This window comes from Acartia tonsa, chromosome 2 (assembly GCF_053477335.1).
Source record: "Acartia tonsa isolate MP-2025a chromosome 2, ASM5347733v1, whole genome shotgun sequence".
Taxonomy (NCBI): domain Eukaryota; kingdom Metazoa; phylum Arthropoda; class Copepoda; order Calanoida; family Acartiidae; genus Acartia; species Acartia tonsa.
In genome coordinates, this window is record NC_137261.1 from 11404051 (window position 1) to 11430755 (window position 26705).

At 30.5% G+C, this 26705-nt stretch overlaps 1 protein-coding gene across 1 annotated transcript in view; it reads left to right on the plus strand.

The window, feature by feature from the left end:
• Positions 1-26705, plus strand: part of LOC145312396 (death-associated protein kinase 1-like) — a 463414-nt gene that overhangs the window by 337111 nt on the left and 99598 nt on the right. The window contains exons 9-10 of the mRNA XM_080151633.1: positions 23323-23412; positions 23800-23909. Of these exons, the coding sequence (XP_080007759.1) occupies positions 23323-23412; positions 23800-23909 (200 nt within the window). The remainder of the gene's footprint in view (positions 1-23322; positions 23413-23799; positions 23910-26705) is intronic.

Below are 26705 nucleotides of genomic sequence, written 5' to 3' on the forward strand. Positions count from 1 at the left end.
GCTAGCCTCGTCGCAGGGTTAGTGCATCACAGATTTAGGATAACTCGTAGTTTTAAGGTACAAAGAACCCCCTTACTTTAAATTTATTATAAAAATAAGGGGGTGAAATAAGAGCATCCATTATTTTTTTCATTACAATTTATCTTTCTCCTAACCCTTTTCAATATTGATGAATTAATTTATTTAAAATTGGTCACCTCGTAAATCTGTCATTTTCAGTGCTCATTAATTTCTGAAAGAAATTTCAGGCGACAATAGATTAAACAAGGATGACAAAATTCCACAAACACTTTAAGAGTAGCTTCGTAAATAATAACATAAATTAGCATTCATTTAACTTTCTAACTTAAAGAAAAAAGTAAGTTTTGGGTGCATTGACTAATATGTTTAGAAACTGTTGATGACATGTGGGCAATATTTATAGGTAATTCGGCCTTGTTTGTCTCACTAACTAAATGTAATATAATTGACAGGGATATGTTTTAGTAAAATGTAAAATAAAAAATTTATTTTAAAAAAAATAATTTTTGGAAGATTTAAAAATTATAATAGTACTATTTACGTCAAGGGTACAAGATTTAAGACAACATTTTTACTATGTATTTTTTGAGTACTACTAAAAACCTTTTTTACTAGAATTGTTAACTGGACAAAATGTTTACAAAATCAGCCATGTGATGTCATAAAAATAAAAGATTATCCATCTCTTTTCTTTTCCACTTTTCCTCTCATCTCCTCCATTTTTATGACGTCACATGGCTGATTTTTGAGACATTTTGTCCAGTTACCTAGAAAGGTTACTATTTTATTGCCTCTAGCCTATAGGAACAAAAAATACAGGTAATTAAAATCAATTTTCTCTAGGCGTTTTGAATATATATTACAAGATCATATATAAAAACAAGGATGACAACATCCATAAGTAGCGAAGCACAAAAATTCGAAGATTTAAAGTGAATTTTAAAAAAAATCTAAATAAATTTATTGGAGAAAATAAACACGAAACCTTGTTTTATTTTGTATAATGACGACGGTCAAAGTAAATTACATTAAAGATGCTCACAACAAAGAGAAAAATTATTATGATACTGATATCCCCAAAAAGTTAGAAGGTTGGACCAAAAACACCAAAGATATATTAGGAAATATGAAAAACATATAAAAATAGCCAAAAACCTGCCAAAAGTCAGTCTGAACGACGTGTTTTCTTAAAACGACAGGAAATTTAATTTTGATATCTATAACTGAAAAAATCTTGAAAATCGGACCATAAACACCAACGATATAGAGAAAAATCTAAAAAAATATAAAAATAGCCTAAAACCTACAAAAGGCAGTCGGACCGCCATGGTTGTTTCCTTTAATCGACGGGAAATTTAATTTTGTTATCTATAACTGAAAAAATTTTGAAAAAAACACCAAAGATATGGAATAAAATCTGAAAAATATAAAAATAGCCTAAAACCTGCTAGAAAGTGGTCTGACCGCCATTGATGTTTTATAGTTAATTGTGCTCCTTAATGATGGGAATGTTGTTAAAAAGTTTCAGCCTTTTATCTTTTATAGGAGCTGAGTAAATCCCATTTCCCCCAAAGCGTTACGGACTGACTGACTGACGGACAAAGTGAATTATAGAGTAGCTTCGCTACTAATAAATAGTGGGAAATAAAAATCTTTTTCTGAGTGCTTATTTCCGTCCGAAATAATTGCACCTATTTTGTACATGTGTTAAAGCGCTGCAATTTTTTATGTCCAAATTGGAGTTTTGAAGTTTTGGAAGAAGTGGGGGAGGGGGGGGGGGGGGTGGTAGATACTGTAAGCTTAAAGCCAAGATTGTCTGGAATGTGACCATTTATCCCAGGAATAAAGAAGGTAGCTAATAGTTTTATAGAAATTTGTATTCGTGGATCCCTGGCTAGTACCTATAAGAGTATTATTACCCTATTAACCTATCCCTGTATTCTTGTATCCCTGGCTAGTACCTATAAGAGTATTATTACCCTATTAACCTATTCCTGTATTCTTGTATCCCTGGCTAGTACCTATAAGAGTATTATTACCCTATTAACCTATTCCTGTATTCTTTTATCCCTGGCTAGTACCTATAAAAGTATTATTACCCTATTAACCTATCCCTGTATTCTTGTATCCCTGGCTAGTGCCTATAAGAGTAATATTACCCTATTAACCTATCCCTGTATTCTTGTATCCCTGGCTAGTACCTATAAGAGTAGTATTACCCTATTAACCTATTAACCTATTCCTGTATTCTTGTATCCCTGGCTAGTACCTATAAGAGTATTATTACCCTATTAACATGTCCCTGTATTCTTGTATCCCTGGCTAGTACATATAAGAGTATTATTACCCTATTAACCTATCCCTGTATTCTTGTATCCCTGGCTAGTACCTATAAGAGTATTATTACCCTATTAACCTATCCCTGTATTCTTGTATCCCTGGCTAGTGCCTATAAGAGTATTATTACCCTATTAACCTATCCCTGTATTCTTGTATCCCTGGCTAGTACCTATAAGAGTATTATTACCCTATTAACCTATCCCTGTATTCTTGTATCCCTGGCTAGTGCCTATAAGAGTATTATTACCCTATTAACCTATCCCTGTATTCTTGTATCCCTGGCTAGTACCTATAAGAGTATTATTACCCTATTAACCTATCCCTGTATTCTTGTATCCCTGGCTAGTACCTATAAGAGTATTATTACCCTATTAACCTATCTCTATATTCTTGTATCCCTGGCTAGTACATATAAGAGTATTATTACCCTATTAACCTATCCCTGTATTCTTGTATCCCTGGCTAGTACCTATAAGAGTATTATTACCCTATTAACCTATTTCTATATTCTTGTATCCCTGGCTAGTAAATATAAGAGTATTATTATCATATTTACCTATCCCTGTATTCTTGTATCCCTGGCTAGTGCCTATAAGAGTATTATTACCCTATTAACCTATCCCTGTATTCTTGTGTCCCTGGCTAGTACCTATAAGAGTATTATTACCCTATTAACCTATCCCTGTATTCTTGTATCCCTGGCTAGTGCCTATAAGAGTATTATTACCCTATTAACCTATCCCTGTATTCTTGTGTCCCTGGCTAGTACCTATAAGAGTATTATTACCCTATTAACCTATCCCTGTATTCTTGTATCCCTGGCTAGTGCCTATAAGAGTATTATTACCCTATTAACCTATCCCTGTATTCTTGTGTCCCTGGCTAGTACCTATAAGAGTATTATTACCCTATTAACCTATCCATGTATTCTTGTATCCCTGGCTAGTACATATAAGAGTATTATTACCCTATTAACCTATCCCTGTATTCTTGTATCCCTGGCTAGTACCTATAAGAGTATTATTACCCTATTAACCTATCCCTGTATTCTTGTATCCCTGGCTAGTACCTATAAGAGTATTATTACCCTATTAACCTATCCCTGTATTCTTGTATCCCTGGCTAGTGCCTATAAGAGTATTATTACCCTATTAACCTATCCCTGTATTCTTGTATCCCTGGCTAGTGCCTATAAGAGTATGTCCATTGTTACCCTATTAACAAGCCCATAAATTTTGTCTAGTAATTAACAGGATAATTTTTATTGAGACACGTAACGCCAATATACAGAATTATTTTTGTCCGTACCCTTTCTGAACACTAAGATACTTGGCTAGCCTTATTTGAGTTTTATAAGCAATGTCTTATTTTACATGATTCTGAAATTTTACAAGACCAAAAAGAATAGTTTTATTGTTTTTATAAATATGAGAAAATTTGCCATAATTGTGTTTCATCTAGTTTTCAAGTATGTTTAAACAATCGTTACAGGGGGAAAATTTTCGTTGGTTTAGGTTAGTGTCATTGAGATCATTTATTGGTCAGTTTGTTCATCCAGTATGAGGTGATGGGTGGGGAATAAGTGTTGAATGCGTGGTTATCTTTATTTTAGCCCGCTGTGAGTTTTACTTTATTAGAGAACATGAAAATCTGGAGTAATATCCAAGTTTAAAAATAATTATAGATGTGTTTGAAATTATTCTTCATACTAAGTTTGAGCTGCATAGAGCAAGAAGGACGATTCTATATAGAATATAGTCTTTATAGCCCTCTTTATCTATCTCATCAATTTTATGCATTCCCTCTCAATATTTCTCACACCCTCTCCGTATTAAATATTTTAAACTCCTTCCAATTATCCTAAGGGTGTTTTTTAGTCTAGTTTATAAGTTGTGACTTCACTCTTACACTCTTTCTTTTTTAACGCAATGTATACCAATTAATCGTCCATAGCCTTATCACTTGAGATCCCTGCAATTTCTACTCTATTAATTTTTCCCAACAGATTTAGTCCATTTATTTTTGTATGGTTGCAGTGGTACTTGCATAGAAATTGGTGATATTTTCAGGCTACTTTACCTTCGCTTTAGGATGCAATAATTTAATCTAAAAAGATTAATAATAGATATACGATATACGTGGATATTAATTTGTCGTCAATTTAGCTTGCTAATATGGACCCAATTTATTAGTCAGTTGAGTAGATGGGATAAAGAGAGTGCAACGGAGGTATCGTTAATTTAGTTAGCGAAGAGTTTTAATTTATTAGAGTAATTGATAATCTGGTGTGAGATCCAAGTTATAATAAAACCAATACTCTAATTTTTAAAGATACTTGCAATTTAGTAATTCCAATGAAACAAGGATAACAACATCCATTAAAGCGAAGCTTTGAAATCAGAAGGACCACGACTCATTTAAGTCTAAACAAATTTGGGCAATTTTTTGTATGAAATGTTTAAATATAAGAATTAGGAAAAGGACATACTTTCATTTTTAGTATTTGATTGCATCGCTTATAATTGTACCTAATTGTCCTAGGAATCAAATAATTATTATTACAAAAATTAGATGAAAAGGATAATATACCTTAATTATAGAAAAGTATTGCTTTTTAAAATATTTAGTAAATTTATTCTAAATTGGTAAAATATATCCATCTCGTAAATTATATTTCTTGGAAGGTATTCATATAGTACGCAGATTTTTGAAATATCCCAAGCTGCTAAATAACTATAGTTTTGTCTTAATCAGGGCTCAGCAGCTGCGCACCAACCGCGACGAAGCCTCAGATTTTGATCAGATGCCTTGAATTTAAAAAAAAGTGGATTTGCTATATTTGGGTCAGGTTTGGACTCCCTGCTTATTTTTAGAATTGTAAAGTTTGATTTCTCTTAGGCTTTCAGGCGGCTGAAGCGCAGCTGCCGAGCCCTATTTTTAATCTTTTGAATTTTTTAGGAATTTAATATCAGCAAATATAAAATTCAACCAGATTTAACTTTAAACTAATACATTGAGCCTTTAAATATTTGTTCATGTTTAGTTAAAACACTTTAGAAATCGGATGATTATTCTTTAAATTAAAATTAATCAACTCCTCTCCCTATTACATTGGACATCGTTATCAATCTTTAGAGGAAAGGATTGACGAATGTTAATATTTCAAATTCAATCAAAGATCTTTTCCCCACAATTTTAAGTCAATACTGGCAGAACGTCTGGGGGTAAGAATTCCACAAGTTTAGTTTTAAAATTGATTACAGGTACCCATAAGTCCAAGAATGTTCACAAGTTTTAAAAGTACAATGGCAAATTCAATTAAAATACTGCTTCTAAAACATTATTATTTGCATATTCAATTACATGAGCTAGAAAATATATTTTGATAACTCGAAAAGAAACCATTTCTATAATTATGTACAAAAATTGTATCCTAAATTTGCCCGTCACCTGAAAAAAATTGCTTTATCAAATTGATTTTTAGGATACATATTTCTGCATCCTTTGGTACTCATGAAAGGGTACAAGGCTCTAAATTATTTAAAACTTGCGCCGAGCACGGAAGGACGCCCTTCAAACAGAGGTGTTCTTGTTTTCAACCAAAATTTTTAAAATCCAATAATAGCAATCAAATATATCTGTAATTATAATGCTGGTTTTAAAAAAATCTTATTTTGTTCTAATGTGAAAAATTATATAAGAACATTTCTCTTCGAGAAGGGTTTTCCATGTACTTTGATAAAATAATGCTTGCAGCTGAATTAAGCAAACAAAATTTAGCATCAATGGATATTTAAATCCCAAGGTATTAAAAAATCGGTCTAACAGTTTTTCCAAAGTCGGATAGTTGACTTAAAATACTTGAACTGAGCGGACGTGTCGTAAATGTCTCGCTTTTAATACATAGTTCAAGCCAGAAGGGACAAAATTTGTTTTAAAAAATGTCGGACAAAAACCGTTTTGCAAATCTTCCTATTGAGTTGACAAGTGAGGATATCTCCAAAGATATCATGGAGGCTATTACTAAGCTTACGGAAAAACAATCCTCCGACCACAAGCAAGTGATGGATAAGCTCAACAGCCTGGATGATTTAATACAAAGGGTCCATGTCCTTGAGGAAAATTACAAGAAGGTTCTACCCCTTATTCAAAAATTTCCACAAATTGAAAAGGATATTAGCGCCATAAAGGTTGTTAACACAAATCTGAAGACAGAGATGGAGAGCTACAAATCTGAAATCAAATTGCTAAAAATCAAGCTTGATGACAGAGAACAACACAGCAGAAACAAGTGTGTAAGAATCAATGGTGTACAAGTTGATAAAGATCTGGAAAAGTCCCTTGGCCACAATCAAGCAGCCATGAAAGCAGTTGAAGAGGTCCTCAAACCTCTGCTAGAGGCGAAAAAAAACCGTCTCAAAATGCCCACTGAACCAGGTCAATTCATCAAAAATGCCCATATTCTGCCTATACCGAAAGACAAGAATGGATCATACAAAGTTCCACCTATAATTGTAAGGTTCCATAGTCGCCCATTGAAAGATTTTATCCTCTCAAACAAAAAAAATCTGCCTATAAGAGAAATTGACGTCAAAAATGGTGTAGAGAGATACTCGATAAGCGCCGACCTCACCAAAATGAGGTATGATGTAATGCAGAAACTGATCAGAAGTAAACAATTCTCTAAATGCTGGCACCTGGATGGTAGAGTGATCAAATATATTAAGAACGAAGGAGACAGGATACAATCTGTGAAGTTTTTTGATAAATCATGCAATGAACTAATGAACAATTAAATAGTGCTCAAAGTTAGTATATATAATAGTAATTATGACCTAATCTTAACCTTCTAAATTAAACTAGTAATTGAATTTTATTCAAAATAGTATTTCTCGCTATTTTTTTTCCCCTCATTTTTTAAAAATGTCCTTTCATACACCCTAAATATCTTATTTCAACAGGAAGTTAAAATATTCTCACCCCCTCTCTCCTTCCCTTCCTTAATAAAAGTTCCTAAGTTTTCCCACGCAAAATTTTACAACATTTTTTATGTGCTATTTTTTTCTTTAAATTTTGACATTTATTAATTATCTAAATGAATGTTTTGCTGATAAATTAAATAGTGCAAATCAAAACGAAATTGAAAGCCCGTATCTCAGTATAGATTTAAAATGTTCCTATTTTGACAACACACAACTCATTAATAAATTTAAGAATTGCAGGAAGATAAAATTCTTAAGCTGGAATCTTGGTTCCTTACCCTCGAAATTTGATGAATTTAAAGAATATATCAATTTTCTTCTACAAAACAACATTTATTTTGACATAATTTGTATTCAAGAAATATTTTCAATTATTGATCAAGATCTATATAAACTTGAAAATTATAATTTTGTATTTTCATCTAGAAAAAAGGGGAAGGGAGGGGGAGTTGGAATCTATATTCATAAAAAACATAGATTTACTGTAATTGATGATTTATCATATTTTGAAGAAAATCTTTTTGAATCTTTAACATTGAAAGTTATTACTGAACAGAAAAAAAGCAATATAATTAGTTGTGTCTATCGTACTAATTCTCCAATACAAGGCATGAGTTCTAATGATCAGATGGAATATTTTATTGATAAAATATCAAATTTACAAGCAGCAATGTCATCTTATAAAGGTGACTCTTACATCATGTCTGACTTGAATTTAGATCTCCTTAAATTTGAATCTCATTTAAAAACAAATGATTTTATAGAGAACACTTTATCTAACGGGTTTTTGCCTTTAATTACTAAACCAACTAGAGTTACACATGCTTCATGTACATTGATTGATAATATTTTATCTAATTCTTGCAATAATACATTGGAATCTGGCGTTATTCTGAACTCAATTTCTGATCATTTCCCTATTTTTCATGTTAGTTCTCAAACACAAAAAACAGAAAAGCCTAAAACATTTATCAGCAGGGATATAACAAGTGAAAAAATTATTCAATTTAATGCAATGTTAAACACGAACAACTGGGGTAATGTTCTTAATGAATTAAACCCACAAATTAGTTTTGAAAACTTTCATGAAGTATTTGATTGTGCTTTTAATTTACATTTTCCCATCAAAGAAGTTAAATTTAATAAAAATATTCATAAAATAGAGGGATTTATGACGGGAGGGCTTATGATTTCTAGACGAAAAAAACTTGAGCTAGGGACAATTTATTCAAAAAATAAAACACCAGAAAATAACATTGCATATACAACATATAGGGACATTTACAATAAGGCAATAAAAGATGCAAAGAAAATTTTTTACAGGGAACAACTTAATCAAAATAAAGAAAATCTAAGAAAAACCTGGCAAACTTTAAGACAAGTAATCTCAAAATCAAATGACAAGACATCGTGTATAGATGAAATAATTGTCAATGATACATCTTACAGTAATAATCATGATATTTCTAACAAATTTAATACTTATTTTACTTCAATTGCTGATGAAATTGCCAGCCAAATTAACCCTTCCCCACTTAATCCGTGCGACTTTATTCCTGATACAGACAGTGTATTTAAGCTAAGAGAAATAAATATTCATGTTCTTTTTAATTTAGTGAAAAAAATGGAAAATAAAAAGAGCTCTGACATGTTTGGATTATCAAATTGTTTATTAAAACAAATTATAAATAGTATTGCCGTACCTCTTGTTCACATTATTAACCAATCTATTAAAACAGGTCAAATTCCTTCACAATTAAAAATTGCTAAAGTTTTGCCAATTTTTAAATATAGTAACAGCTCTAAAATGGATAAATGTAACCCTGGCAATTATCGTCCAATAAGTTTGCTACCTATTTTTTCAAAATTGTTAGAAAAAATTGTATCTGAACAACTCACAAGATATCTTGAATTTAATCAAATTATCTATGAACATCAATATGGATTTCAAGCAAAAGAATCTACACTACATCCTATGATTCACCTTTTGAATTATCTGGGACAAGCAAAAAATGAAAATTTAATTACTATAGGGGTATTCTGTGATCTTGCTAAATGTTTTGATACAATTTCGCATACAATTTTATTAAAAAAACTTAAAAAAATTGGTATACATGGATTAGAATTAGAATGGTTTAAAAACTATTTAAGTAATAGAAATCAGTTTGTTTATACAAATGGCGAAAAAAGTGATTTATTAGGAATCAGCAAGGGTGTCCCACAGGGAAGTATTTTGGGCCCAATTTTGTTTCTAGTTTATATCAATGATATTAAAAATTGTACTAGCTTAATGACACTACTCTTTGCAGATGACAGTAATTTTTTGATATCAGGAAAAGATTTGAATGAGATAATTGAAATACTCAACATTGAACTTAAAAATATCTGTGATTGGTTTCGTTGCAATGAAATGTCTCTTAATCCAACTAAAACTAAATTTATGATCTTTAATAAAAGGGAGGATTCCATAACTTGGGACCAAATTAAAATTAAATTAGATTTTAATAATGAAAATGAGAATGATACAGATAAAATTAGATATTTGGGTTATATCAACCAACAGAGTGAAATTCCTGCAATTAAATTTTTGGGTGTGTTTATTGATTCTCAACTTAACTTTAAATACCATATTGAATATTTAAGGAAAAAAATATCTAGAAGTTTGTTTTTAATCAATAGAGTTAAGCATATATTATGTGAAAAATCCTTAGTAACACTATTCCACTCTTTTATAAATAGCCATTTATTGTATTGCTTGCCAGCATGGAGCTGTGGCTTAGAATCATCTATTAAGCCTTTAGTAGTTCTACAAAAAAAAGCTATTAGAATTATACACAAATCCGCTTATAACAGCCATACGCCACCTTTGTTTAGGAAAATTAATGTTTTGCCTATTAAGGAGCTATCTATTTATGCAAAACTACTATTTTTTTATGATTTTATTCGCTGGAGGCTACCAAATTCTTTTGATGGTGTATGGATTAGAAATAATCTAAGAAATCAGAGACAACTAAGAAATTCTAGTGAGTTTTATATTCCAATAGCCAAATTTAAAAAAATTGAAAGGTTTCCATTATTTTCATTTCAAAGACTATGGAATAATTTTTGTCATGAAAAAGATCTTTTAAATGAGAATATTCCTAAAAAAACATTTGCATTAAATCTTAAAGATGAACTTTTTAAATCTATATGTAATATTGAAGAATGTAATGAATGTACTTAAAATATATTGATTTGCCTGGATTTATTAAAAACCTTACATTATTAATTACAGAAATGGTTTTAAAATTTAAGAAAAACTAGCCTTAAAATTTGTTGTAACCCTTCTTTCCTTCTCTCTTTCCCCTGTCCATTTAATTTTACCTACATTTATTTTGACATTATTATTTCTTATTTTTCTTATTATTTTAATGCCAACCTAAAAAAGGCAATTCAAACATCTCGGATACGCATATTCCTACTTTTAGGGAAGCCTAATCAGTGCCACACATAACATCTAGTGTTAGTCATGCAATTTAAATTTATAAATATTATGAAAAATTGTAAAGTACACCTGGTACTAAGCAGTAGCTTGGTGTACTATTGTATGTACTGCTTCGTAATCTGTCACTGAATAAATGTTTTTTATGTTTTTTATGATCTATCGAATGGAAAAGGTTTGAAACCAATAGAACATTTCTTTAGGTATACTAAAACATATTTTTTCTCACGTTTTTTTTCCATGCTCAGATATTTTTCCCATGTTTGAAAAAAAAATGAAATTAAATGATCATTTAATGAAAAAAAATGGTTCTCACACTCAAAAAATTTTCACACGCTTCTAAAATATGAATTAAATGATAATCATATGTATCATTTAAATTACAATGTTTGAATAAAAGAATAATTACTTAAACCAAATATCGCCTTTTTTGCAATGGAATGCCAATTTCCTCCACCCAATCCCTTTACCCCATTCACTTCCTTCCTGCTAAATGAACAAACTGACCAAAAAGCCATATCCATGCAAGCAGAATGAAATACAAACAATTTTCCCCCTGTTTTATTATTCACATATATTATACATGCATTTTATTGCTATATATATATTAAATTTTGTTGTTTTGTTGGTAAACTTAAAAATATCTTAATGAGCTTGGAAAAATAATAACTGTCTAAGTTATCATTTCGAAAACATAAATTAGTTAACTAAATATTTTTCTTTGAAAGATTTTGTAATGTGTTCCTTTCTTTTTAGTAACTAAGATACTCCATATTTTATAAATGTCAGTTTGTCTAACTTGTTGAAGAAATCGTGATTAACTTGGCTGTTGTTTAGGATAGGCGCCCGAATTTATAGATTTCCTAAACCATTGAGCTTCATCATTTAATTTATTTGATACGTCGGTTTAATGCTAATGCTTTGATACGGACATAATATTTTTGTAATAATTTTTTAAAAACTTATCTCTGCTATTTTTGTTGGTCAACTATTTTTTTTCTGGTGAAGATTTATTTGGTCCGTCAGTATTTCACTAATTATATATCGAATACTATACTTTTATTAGAAAAAATATTAACTCGGCTGCTATTAAAGATAAAAGGCTGATTTTTCCAGTATAGATTATCCAGATTTCTTTCCCCCTATATTACAGAGTTGAGATTCCGTAGCAGCTGAGGATAATATTCGGCTCACATGAAGGAGACTAGCACCGGGGCTAGTTTCCTTCATTTTACACCATTTAAGATTTACACTATTTCTAATAGTGGGAGGGATTTTAGGTGTAAAAGAGCCGGGACACATTTAGGTTTAAATGAATTTTATGCAAAAGATTATGCGAGGATGTTCTGACCGTAAACTCTTACACAGCTATTTACCAGAGTTTGTGTGAAGAGATGATTTGGTGATAATGATTTTAACAATTTATGTTATCATATATCTATTCAATTTCCAAAATAATTATTGATTGATAAACGATTTTATCTTATTTAATAAATAAACGAATATTTATTATGTTCATTATTTTATTTATTCATATTAGATTTATCTTATTTAATCAATAAACTAATATTTAATATTTCATTATTTTATTTATTCAAATTAGATTTCCGGGGGCTAGCTTTCTTCACTTTAAGACATTTGTGGCTAGCTTTCTTCATTCTACGATTTTGGTGCTAGTCTCCTTCATGTGAGCCTAATATTCTAGTAACGCATGTGATAACAAGCAGGGGGAGGGAGAGGACAATAGAAAATTAAGTATTATTAATATTTCTCAAAATTATCATATAAAACTTAATCATAACATAAATTGAGAAACATTAATTTAATCTTCGATTGTCGTATCTCCAAATCCATGGGTGATCATAATGATTTTTGCAAATAGGTGACTTGCTACTTTTATAATTCATCTAATATACAATGTGCGCTTTGCATATATGAGGTGTCAATACAAAACAGAGAATCATTTTATAACTTTCAAACTAGGATTATTTAGTGTTTAGTAATTATATGTCTCGGAGATATCCTCAACGGCTTGGCAGCCGCGCCTCAGTCGCACATAAGCCTCAAATTTAAACCTGCTTTTGTGCAAAAATATAAATTTTGAAAAGTCTGATTAGGAACAGGTTTAGTCAACCAGCTGTAGTCTAAAATTATGGCGCAATTGTTTGATATTGAAGCTTTGGTTATTACTTGGCTAATTGTCGTACAAACTTATCATTTACATAATGTGTTTTAAGCGAGTTCACTTATTTCGTTTAAAACCATATTTATTGGTTATATAGTATTGACTCTTTAATATTGAAATACAAGGGTTGGGATATTTCTTCTAATATATAAAAATGGATAACTGTCGGTCTATATAATCTTAAAGATCTCACTTACCGCTGAACCGATAAAGTTCCTCTTTATTCTGGTATTAAAAGTCCCGAGTTTCTAATTATCGAATTAAAAAATATCTATGGTAACTTTTATTTTCCCAGATAAATTCCCCACGTACAACTTTTTTTCATATTTTACATGGCGTTGGAATACCCCCTCTATCTAATGGGCAGCCGTTAGTATCTTAAAAGAAGCAAAACTATACTTTTAATATAAATGTCCCTGTCTCACTTATGCATATGCTGAACTATTAAGCTATAGATAAAGTCATTTCTATCATTATTATCAATTTTATCTTAATTTGCTTTATTTTCTTGCATTTTTACATGCTCCGAATGCTTGTAAGTTCATGAATAGGTAGCTAACTTTGCACTGGTGAGTGTGACAAAATATTTCTTATTATAATATTTTTGATAGACATGCTAGTTGGAAAAGATTTTGAATTTAAATCCTATCAAAATTAATAATAATTGACTTAATTTTGACTTAATGTATTGACTTTCTGTTATAGTAGGTCCCTTAAGACAGCGGGTCAAGTACTTGTACTTGAGCGTGGATCTTTAGCTGGCCCCTGGTGCTAGCATACAAAAGTGTCTCGTCCTACTCCATGACTACTTAGGTCCAAACACTTAGAAACTATTGCTACACACACACACTTTCTGTTATTTCTTTATATTTCTTTTAATATTTGCCATTTTATTTCAAATTATCCTATTCAATTAAAGCCTTAAACCATAACAAGGCATATTTAGTAAGATTTTTTTGTCTAAAGCTAAAGCTCTCAGATATGGTTGGTCTGATCGGATGTTGCGTTTCTAGGTTGAAATTATAAAACATATGTGTAAAAAGTATGTGTGTCAATTTTTAATTTAATTTTGATTATTTTTTAATGTTCTAGAATTGTAACCAAATCATTCAATTTAAACGGATTAAGTTCCATATCAAAAAAGAGTTTATTCAAAATTTTAAAAAGGTAAAAAAAAGACAGCGAGTATCTAATTAAAGGGTATTTTCGTTATTTATCGCATCGTATCATAGACAGCTTTCCGCGGATATTAAAAGAAAAATTTTTAAGAATAAAACCAGTTTTGTTGTACCCAAATTATAAATATCTATATGAAATATATTCTAGATATTAGCATTCGTTGAAAATTGTCTGTAATACGATGCTATAAATAATTTTTCAGTATGGCCTAGAACCGGTTCTAAGCTAGCTAATATTAATCGGTATCGAAGCTGTACTTAAAATAGTTTTTCTTCAGATGAAGTATTACATAAGCGTGCAGGGGAGTGTACAAGGGTGTCCACACCCCTCTTTATACTAAAAATTGTTAGGCCTGCTTTTCCCATTTTCTACATAACCCTCTGCACGCCACTTTAGTAATATTATTCATATTTCGACTGTTTTAAAAGTTTACCCTTGTATCTGTAACTTTATATTTGCTCTGAAGTTTGAGGTGAGAGCATAAAAAATAAGAGATAGTCACACTATTGATTCTACTAAAGTGTGCCTTAAGAAAAATGACCATTTGGCTTCTATACCGGATGATATCCGCTAGATTAGAACCAGTTCTCAGCCATACTGAAAAATCATGTATATCATCGTTTCATATAAAGTTTTCCACGAATTTTAGATACAAATCATAAATTAAAACTAGTTTTATTAGCCCGGGCCTTCGGACCTTCAGGTCTAACAAAATGATTTTTCATTTTGATATCCGCGGAAAACTGTCTATAATACGATGATAAAATGATAAATCAACAAAGAAAATTCTTAGAGGTAAATTGTATTTGTGTTAACTTTGAAAAATGAACTCAGACTTTTATCACTATATAAATGTTATATCTTTTTTTATCTCTCTATAAATAGTTTAATAGCGTAACTTCTCTGAAAATTAGGATGTACGTAAGATTCATAAATTAAAAGTTTTCTTGAATATTATTTTACATGCTCATGTTAAACTTTATATTATAAGATTATCATTATAATCATATGTATATGTAAAAATCTGATTTTGGATAATAAATTTTTATTTAAATCATCTATATCAAACTGTAATAATTTATTAAATAAAACATTAATCCATTTTTAATAGATTTTAACAGAAGATAAATTGTTAAATGATTTGTATAAATTATAGTGTAAAGAAAAACTTGTAATTATAAAAAGCGCTCGAAATATTAAGATTTAAGCATGTTAATTGGTACAAAAATCCTATCATAAATAGTTTCAAAGTAATAACAAGAAAGACAGACAGACATAATACAATAACGTTTTCTTATTCTTTGGCTTACCAACTTTGGGAGCTTTTATTAAATTTTGATTTGTTGGTTCATTAAGTTCATTTCAACCTACATATAAGTTTAGAGAAGGTGTAATTTTGTGTAACATTATTGGGGAGTACATAAATTATTCGGCATATCCCCTTAGATCCCTGAAAAGAACTGCCTTTCTAATATTACGACTGTAATTAAATAGTCACCACTACCATATATAGCAGCCGCGGTATGTTGTAAAACCTTAGTAAGCCTCCTATAAAAATAATAATAAAATGATTAACTACTCAATTAGCAAGGGCGGGGCGTTAAATTGTAAAGTAGGGAACATTTGACTAATAGCCGGGTTTCAACAAATTATAGTATTAAGAAATTTTGGGGGTAAAAACAGATAAGGACTTCCAGTATGGCTTCGAAACCGTTTATTAACGGCTGGACTAGAACTTCTAACTGAAAAATCATAAATAGTATCGTTTTCTAGGCAAAATTTCTACAAATAATACAATGGAAAAGCTTAATATTGATACTCCTCGGAGCTAACAAAACTGCAATTATTCTTGTATTTATTCTTTTTATTATCCGCGGAAAGCTGTCTATAATACGATACGATATTAGTTATTTCTCGCATCGTATTATAAACGGCTTTCCGCGGATATAGAAAGTACAATTATGAGATTAAAACTAGTTTTTTTAGCCCCGAGGTGCCGAAGGCACCGGCTAAAAAAACTGGTTTTAATCTTATGATTGTACATTTTTATATTCGTAGAAAGCTGGATATAATACGATGCTAGACATAGTTTTTTCGTATGGATGAGAACCGGTTTCTATCCACCGGATTCGAATGAATACGAGAAAAACTTAAACTTAAAGATTAAAGTTCCCGAATCCAGAAGGGCTATATTGCTTAGTTTAAAATTTCTATTAATCCTTAATATTGGGCACTTAAATGACCAATTAATTAAAGAGATGAAGTTTATTTTAGTACCACTATTATAAATATCATATGTAAAATAGGAACGGCCCGACAGTACATACCTTTATAAAAGCTTTACATAAAAGAAATTCACACAACGCGATGCATGATGACTTAGATAAATACTAAATAAAAATAAATGAACATTTGTATTCTGTGCGATGGGCCCTTGATTAAACCATTTATTTATAACAATCATTTACAGGCCTTGAGTTATAGGCATTTAGTTTTGTGCATGTACAATGTACTACGGTGTGTATACAATATACATACATTACATACAAATTTTCTATATTTATATTCGAGTCCAACTCGGCTTCTTTTTTGGAGGGATTTATTACCACAAAGCTGTATTTCATATATTCTAATATGTATATAAAACACCATTATTTTTTTTTCTCTGAAACTTAATGTCTCTATAACTATTTAGCCGATTGGGTTTTCTATTCCATGTAAGCTTCAAATAGGTTCTGTGATGGTTTTAGGCTATATTATTTTCAGATCTTAGACTTGTGACGTTTTTAAGCTACTTCTTGTCTAACATAGTCTAATAATGACAATATAGCTTTTAAGTCTTGTGTCGTCATATTTACAGAAGAAAAATTTGACAAAACTTCCAGAACCATTGTACAGCTTTTTAGCAGAATAAATTTGTTATCAGTTTTCTGGACTAACTTTGCACGCGTAAAAAATGCAATGCCTTTGGGTATGATTCCTTTATTTTGTTCTAGATTTATGTGTGTGCATACTAGTTAGGTAATATCTGATAATTTTTACCCTGCAGGGAAGTTTTATTTTGGTTCTATATGGTCTTTGCTACTTTTGGACATAACATTCCTGAATTATAAAAGCGAAGCTTTTCTTTCAATATAGTCGGGCCTTACGCCCTAACTGATAGTTCTTATTATTCATTTAGCCACCTTAGAATTATCCTATCAATTTCAAACTTGGCATGGTGTTTCCTGTGCTAGTTAGGTACAATTTAGAAAGCGTAGCAACTCTATAATAATTACCAGAATATATCTACGTCCATTTTTTTCTAATGAAGATTATTCTAAAATTTTGGATAAAAAAGTCCAACCTTTCTAAAAACCATAGACACCAACACTTACATCGATATACTTATATTCAACCCATTTAAGAATAACTCTTTTTTTTACATAATCAATTAAAATTAATTGTTTTGTTTAATTGGTTTGTAGAAGGATAGGTAGATAATATATCATAACCTTAATTGGATAAACTATAGTTAAATAAAATATTATCATACTTTAATTGTTTTTGCATTTTTTCAAACTTTTATAGAAAAGTTGTTTATTTTGTATGCGTATTTTTTAAAGAAATAGTAATTTGGAATGATTATTTATCGCATCGTATTATAGATATTAATAAAATAAAAAATTAAGATTTAAACCAGTTTTGTTAGCCCTGATGATAGGCTGAATGTCAGGGCTAACAAATTTTTATTTTAGAATTCATGGAAAATTGTCAGTAATAGTAATAAACCAACCACCAACTAAATACTTGTTGGTAAAATTTTGCTGTTGAAAGTATTTTTAGTCTAGAAATATTTTTGTTAACTTTCTAAAAATACTTTGAAATTAATTGTAAAATTAATGCAATTATACTGTGGATGTCATTTTTTATGTAGAAAGATCGGCAATTCTTGACATCTTGCATTTTGCAACATGCTACATGTTTAAGTTTTAGGCTATTTTCTTTTTCATTCTTAAAGTGAAGGTTAAAGGGATTATTTAATGTTTTCCACATAATACTAGAAACATCAAAATTGTTACCAATTGCTGCTACGTCAATGCTCGCAATGCAAAGTTATAGCTTCAAGACAAAGGTCTAGTTATTAAATTGTTATTTTTTCTACAGGCATCTAAATAGTCACAACTCTGTTCACTATAATTTTGGTTGTTATATATAGCAAGGCTCGGCAGCTGTGCGTCAGACGCAACTAAGCGTCAAATTTAAACCCATTTGCATGTTTTGAATTTTTTTTGTATAGAAGGATTGCCATATATAGGTCAAGTTTAGATTTTTAAAGTTGTATAAGATTGATTTACCTGAGGCTTAAAGGCGGTTGATGCCCGGCTGCCGAGCCGTGATAGATAGATAACCAGATAGACATATTTCTAAATGCATTATTAAACGGCTACTATTGTCAAATAAAAAAGTTATGCATAACAAGAAAGTTTAGATACATAGTTTTTCTAAAATACTAAAGGCTATTTTTCTTGGGAGGGATAAGGCACCCTCCCTCAAACTAGTCATGAACCTCCTCTAGACATATAAATAGCTTCATTGAGAAGGAGATCCATATCGGTTCAGAGGTTAGTAAAAAGCAGAGAGTAACTCTATGATGCTTTCTTGTTATGCTATGTTAGCTTGTATAGCTGCGGTACAAAAGTGGCTGTATTTCTTTTCTATTAACTAAAACAGCTACTAATAACTGATGAGGGAACCTAAATCTTATGGGGAAAAAGAGCAAAAAATTGGTGCATAAAAATGTACATATGTCGCTTAATAAGCCAACTTTACCGCCGTAAAACGCATTTTTTGGAGACACATATATAAAGGGGGAAAAACAAGGACGTACAGTATTGACAGGGTGTTTAGCAAATATCACAAATGAATGAATGTAGAATATACGTGGATATTATGACAGAGGTAAGATTGTCGTCAATTTTGATTGCTAACATGGAACTGGTTTGTTAGTCAGATCGCTCATACAGTAGGAGGAAAAGACAGGAAGTTATCGTTATTTTAGCCCGCTGCGTGTTTTACTTTATTAGAGAACATGAAAATCTGGTGTAAGATCCAAGCAATAATATATCCATTCACAGACGATTACTGTAATTTTTTTAGGGGGAAATTTCAATAAGTTACTTAACATTTATTATATGTTATTATGGGAAACTTCATATTTCACTTAAACCTTTTTGATTACATTTAACGTTTTATAAATTATTCTGGTCCTTGCGAGAAGCTACAACCATTGCAGGCCTTACCCCTTTTTTTATTATTAGATTATTAAATTCTCTAGTATTAATAATAGATTTTATATGTTTTGAAGATAAAAGGAAATGGCTATGCAACTGAATAATATCATATTAGTGTACAAAGAATAAGAATTGGGCTATATATATGTATTGTATATATTATTACTTGGATCTTACACCAGACTTATTCTCTACTAAAGTGAACCACGCAGCGGGCTAAAATTGCGATTCCACCTTCGTTACACCATCCCCTCTCCTCCTTCTGGATTAACTATCTGACCAATAAATGTCAGGGGAAATAGCAACCTAAATTGACGATAATTTTCCCCTGTCATAATATCCACGTATATTCAACATCCATTGGTATATAAAGTGTTGCTCCGCTCTTCAGAATGATAGGTATTTTGGTTTGGTAGTGTTGGTGTATGCAATTATGCACTTTCTCTTCGTACATTCCTGCAAAAAAAAAATATTTAGAACATTTTTGCAACTCACCGTATTAATTAAACAATAAAATGTAAGATTGTGGTGAGGATTTAGCTTAATTCCCCTTCTTTTTCTTTATTTTGTATTCTTTAACGTTAGTTATTTTGAACAATTTGATCTATTCTCCTAAAATGCATAAAATCTGATATTACACTTTGCTGAATTCTTTATAATTAGCTCTTTTTACCTTTTTTATTTTAAGCTATTATATAAGAAACCTTTATTTTGTAGTTTTGTCTGAATCCTTTACGAATGCAAATGGACAAAAAGAAAAAAAAACTCCATCGCTAATTACCTTTTGAATCTAACATACAAAGAAACTATGATTAGAAAAAATGCTAGGGTGAAAAATGAAAAAGAAAGGTAGATAAAAATGCAGGGCTCGGCAGCTGTGCATCATCCGCATGTAAGCCTCAGGATATTCAAACTTTTACAAGTTTACAGCCAGTAAGGTAATCTCCCTTTTCAAATATAAATGTCAAAGCATTCAAACTGGTTTGAATTTGAGGCTTATTCGCGGCTGGCTGGATAGATATATAGAGATATAAGTTCATTAAAAAGGATAGATAAAGGGAGAAAGATAGAAAAAAAATATATTAAATTTCTCAATTAATGTATATGTCTTTTTTTCAAGACGTGAACTGACCACTTAAAAAAAAAAAACATTTTTATTGATAACTAAATTGTATTTAATTTTTGCATTTTTTTCTTTACTAAATTAAGAGTTCATTTTATATTATAATTAGGATAGTTATAAAAACGATATTATAGGCTGTTCAAAAATACTCAACTCTTGTATGGCAAAATTATAAATTTTGATATTTTTAATTTATTTTAGGCAGGATAATAGCAAGATAGGGCAAGTGGCTTTGGCCACATCCATGGGTAGCAAAGTTTTTTGTTGTGGTTTTTAAAAGTTATAAAAGCGTAACAAATCAAGTTTATAATGTAGGACCATTAACACATAAATACATCAAACAGAAAAAAATTATAACCATTAAAAAAAGGAACTTTATAAAGTGATAAAATGGGTTAATTAATTTAATGGTCATTTTGTTAAAGCATACAGCATTAATAGGTTCTCTCCCTAAAGATGCCTAGCGAGCATAGAAGCACCATAAACCGTATTTTTAAAATATTTAGTTGGGGGTGGATCGGTTTCTTTATGCTTAACCTCTGCAGGGCTTATACCTACTGGGTCCTAACCCTAAGCTGCTACCCTGTATCCAATAAAACTTTACTCCTGATGAAAGTAGAAGCCCCTAGAGGTGCAGCTGCAGACTGCAAAGCTAAAAAAAACGCGAATGAAAATATTTTTTAATCAAAGTAATTTTCACTTTTGTTTTACACAATATTTTGAGTGGGAAAAAAATTCATCTTCCTAATTTATTCATGCATTTTGCAGGATGTCTATAAATGCCATTTACAGAAATGTACTCTTCAGAATGGCTTCGACACTGATCAATAAAATCATTTTCCACGAATATTAAAATAAATATCATAAAACCAATTTTGTTAGCCCGGGTCTTTGGTGTATCGGGGCTAACAAAAACTGGCTTATACCTTTTATTTTTTATATTAATATCCGCGGAAAGCTGTCTATGATACGATACGATACGTAAGTGATAAGATAATAGACGATAATTTGATATACATCACCAATAATGATAAACAAATTTTCCCTTTTTGTATATTGAAATTTTTAGTTGATGTGCCTGGAAACTATTAATTTATAACCTATACCAAACAAAAGTCAATAAAGATACCCAAAATTCATAGCAAACAGATATGATAAATGATATGATAAACATTAAAGGGAGTGTGAACGTAAAAATTTCTCATCTGATTATCAAATCTTAACATTTTCTAAGCACATTTCACTACACTGATCAACCAAAAACTTCCTATTAACAAAAATATCCAGGATTAATGCCTTGATTTTATGGTATTTTGGGAGGGAAAAAGGAAAAAACAGGGAAAATCTGAACGTTTTTGTTTCTTATAATGTTTGTAGGGATATTTAACGTGTCATATATAGTTGAAACAATTTACTTACTGTTAAGGATTTATTTTATGATATAAAATTGCCAATTAGTTTTTTTATAACGTAGTAATTAGTTCATAAAGACCTATTTTAAATTCGTATTATTGACAAAAAAAATACCTCACTTTCTACAAAGGGTTGAATCTCATAGGTTATTTAAAATAATAATATCCTTTTTTATTGTGTTGGACAATAAATAACCCACTTTGGAGAATTAGTTTACACTTTTATCAGACTGTTTATAAAGAAATATTGCCTCTTTGTTATTTACAAATTTGTAATTAAAGGTGGGCGAGAGATGGGCCATCGAAAGTTAATTGGATACTAATAAAATAACCTGTTTCTAGCTTTGTTATTGTATTTGGTTTTCAATAAAAAATATTGCTTATTTTATCAATTTCTAAGTAACTATACATTGGTTTAAAGCAAGGATTATGTTAAAAGTCAGCTTAACCGTTAGGAAAAATCAAGAACTGTGTAAAAAAGTTAAATTTTAGCTATAATGGGAGAAAAAAGCAATTTAATGCACATTTTGTATAATACGGAAAATTTCTTTCTTTCCCTTTACCTTATAAAAATCGTCGGAAAAAGCCGTTTTTTAAGCAAACAAAAGCGCGTTTTGCTCTATTTGTGAGATATTATGAATGAGATAATGTTAAGATTTGATATTAAGATGAGAAAAATTTACGTTCACAGTCCCTTTAAGATAATAATTTTCTAAAATCTTCTTGTTACCACCATCCTACAGTACTTGTTAAATTTAAGAATCAATTTTCAACTTCATGTCAAGTTTAATGTTTTTTGGCAGTGTTTCTGCAAAACCTACAAATTCTCAAATTCCAATTCTTTCCAATTTTATTTCTTTTATTTGAGTTTAGTGGTATGGCTGGGACTTAAAACCTTCACATTTACTTCAACTTGTTTAAACTGTAAACGTAAGTTATTGGTTGAAATTTATGAACACCTGTGTTTGTAAATTTGCATAATATTGCAAATTATTTTGCACAGAAGCTGCAAGTGTCAGAGAAGAAAATATATAGAAAATAAAAGGTTAAAAATCAGGTAGGAATAAGTCATTGGACTGTACACTATTCTAGTCCTTTATGTTTAATGCCTATTATACACGATTTCTCATTCGTTGGTTTGGGATACTTAATTAAATCTTCATTGTTTAGTAGAAATTAGTAGAGTCCAACCTTTTTTCACTAATTATCTTCGTGATATAAATACAATAATCGTCTATTTAACCCTTTATCTCTTAAAAATGGTTTCTAAGTATCTTTAAAAAATATTTCCATAAAAAAAGACTAACTTATTTTTTTTCTTTTCAGCCTGAGAATGTAATGTTGAAGAACAACCATGGAGGAGTCGTCAAGCTCATTGATTTTGGACTATCAAGAAAGATTCTTCCAGGCGCTGAGGTAAATATAGATAGCGGTTTCCCCCTTATTTCACCATAGGTATAGGCTCCGAAAGGATAGGGTCCCCAGCAAGGGGTTCTGCATAAAAAACTACTCCCTTTATATTCAATATAATTTTAAAGATAAAGGAAGGACTTTCTGTGTTCGCTTTTAGGTCATTTTACTTTATGTTTTATTAGCATGAAAAATTATAAGATTAAATCAAGTTTTGTTAGAACCGAGGGACCGAAGGTGCGGACTAACAAATTGGTATTAACTTTATTCTAATATTCATGTAATACGATGCTTTATTTTTCAGTATAACTGAGAACCGGTTATAATCCAGCGGATATTAATCGGTTTCGAAGCCATACTGAAAACAGACGATACGATAACTACACATTTTAGGTACGAGAAATGTTGGGCACGCCAGAATTTGTGTCACCAGAAGTGGTCAACTATGAGCCTCTGTCTCTCAATACTGATCTCTGGAGTATAGGAGTTATAACATATATTATGTAAGTACAGTTTTTTTTTTCTCAATGGCGCCTCAAGTTAAATCTGGCAGCTGCGGCTTCTTATAAACTACAACATATAAATAAGCTACAATATTGGTGGCTGAGGATAACGGCATATGATTTAAATTATTATTAGCAGTTTCAAATTTAGCTTTTAAAGTGAGTGCCGCGTGGCAATTATTTCATTTGTTTATTTTTTTTCACACAAAGTGCGGGTTGATACCCCCCCCCCCCCTACTTACTAGAAAAATATAATTGAAAATAAGGGGTTGTGTTCTTTTCTACTGCTTAATCTTTTTACCTTTACCTTTGGAGCCATCTTATACCAAATTTAACCTTACCTAACCTGAACTAAAGTAAGAAACAAATGAATAAAAAACTGTAATTTCCTTTAGGGAGTGGGGGGGGGGGGCAGTGTTACTAGTGCTCACCCTATTATTTTGTGTGAAAGCGCCATTTTTAAATTTTACAATATTTATAGCATTTTAGCAAAACCGTAATTAACTTGAACTTTAAATTGAAATTACATACTGTTAGTGAGAAAAATATTATTATTTTAAATGTTATTTTGGCTGTAATTATGGGTAGTGCTATTACATTTTGGCTTAAGTAGCACCAAAACTCGGAAAATAGATACGAAAAAAAATTTGTTTTTCTAAATATTTTTTTTTGTTCTTTTTGTAGAAATCTACCTATGTTTCTGTTTATAGAATTACATTTTATAAATGGATGTTGTATTTACATGGATATAAGGTGAAAATTGTCATTAACTTAAATTAGTTTATTGGTCTGTTCGTTCATTTAGAAGGAGGAAGAGGGGATAGGTAATGAGGACGAAAGGGGGAATTGTTATTTTGGCCCGCTGCAAGTTTCACTTTATTCAAGAACATAAAAATCTGGTATAAGATCCATGTAATAGTATATCCATTATTTTAAATCTAATTTTTAACTTAAATTTTTTTATAGAATATTTGTCTCCATCTATGTCTGTCATTAGTGTAATTGAAGTACATCCAAATAAGGCTAATAATATGGATTTTTCACTTAAACATTTAGTGCCCAAACATTTTAAAATAATTACAAGAAAAGTAAATATTTAATTATATTCCCTCTCCCTCCCCCAAACTTCTACAAAACTAAGATAATAGATTATCGCATCGTTTATAGACATCTTTCCACTGACATGAAAATAAAAAAAATAAGAATAAAACCAGTTTTGTTAGCCCCGAGGGGCCGAAGGCTGAGAACCTTTTCTAATCCAGTGGATATTAATTAGTTTCGAATTGTCATACTGGAAAATCTTTTCGGCATTTCTTTTTTATTCTACAACAGATATGACGGTCTCTTGTAAAATTTAATGTGCCTAAAAATGAACATAGTATCAAATCAAGTTTTTTACTGGCAGAAAAACAGCTTTCTTTTAGATAAGGTACTTTACTTGGAATGACAAATTCTTTTTTTTTTTGTATTTCTTGAACGTAATTTTGATCATGTTTTCAAATATAGTCATACTATGTGTGTTTTTTATCTTTAAAATCTTTTTGCAATTTGGAAATTTTCAACCCAGATACCAAATGAGAAATGTACAGATTGTCTCTCTTCTCTTAATTTAAACCAATTCTGTTAGCTCTGAATGGCCGAACACATTCGAACCGGTTCTAATCCAGCGGATATTAATCAGTTTTAAAGGCATAATGCTAAACAAGTTTTATTTTTACCCTAAAGTATAGTAGAAAACAATATGTACAATAAAATTCTGTATTTCTGTGGACCATCAATTTGTGTGGTTTAGGTAGAAAAATTGTTAAACATATAGGGAGTCATTTTACTCAGGAAGGGAGGGGACATTGGGCTGTTTATTAAACTAATCATCAAAGTTTTTTTATGTCGTTTTTTATTAGTTGGTTAAAAAGTTTGGGGACTTTTAAATTTTGATTGGTTGGTTCATTAAGTATCATCATTGGGGATGTACATTAATTTATTCGACATTGCCTTATCCCTTTAGATCCCTGGATTTGGGTAGAAAAATTGTGAAAAATATAGGGAGTCATTTGATGTCGACATTGTTCTCCTAAATTACACATTCAATTCAACAAAGGATAACATATTAGTGGATAAAACATTGGAAATAAGGTTTTTTCACATTCTAGTGACATATATAGTGACCTTTTCCCTCCTTTAAAGGTACACATGTATGATACTGTGCAATTGCGGGGGTGGGGGGGGGGGGGGGGTACCATTGTAACCCAGTGAGAGGTCTAGGACTATTACAAAAAATCATTTTCCCCCATTATTTTAAAGTTTACACAAATATACTTTTCTCGTTAAAATTATAATGCTTAGTATAAATTCTTGAGTATTAAAACTGCTAAACATATATCCAATGCATCCATATGTATACATTCCATCCAGTATGAATAATGAATGATTTGATTTGATGAATATTTGCCCATTTTTTGCAAAAAAAAATAGAATTACATCCATTTATTTTATCAGGGTGTTTACAGAAACAGTAGAAAAAATGTCTAAAGATTTTATAAGAAAAACACATCCTTTTTTGATATTGATTTTTGATATTGCTGCGATACTTTTTATAGTTTATAGAATGGTAGTCATTTCTAATTCTATATTTGACAATTTGCAAGGATATAATAACTACTCACGAATTTTTCTACAGGGTTATCTCCTGGGTTAATGAGATAAGAAAATAGCCGATAAATTGATATACATCCCTAATCATGAAACACAAAATTACCCCATCTTTAAATTACACATACCTAGTGGTTGAAACTTTTG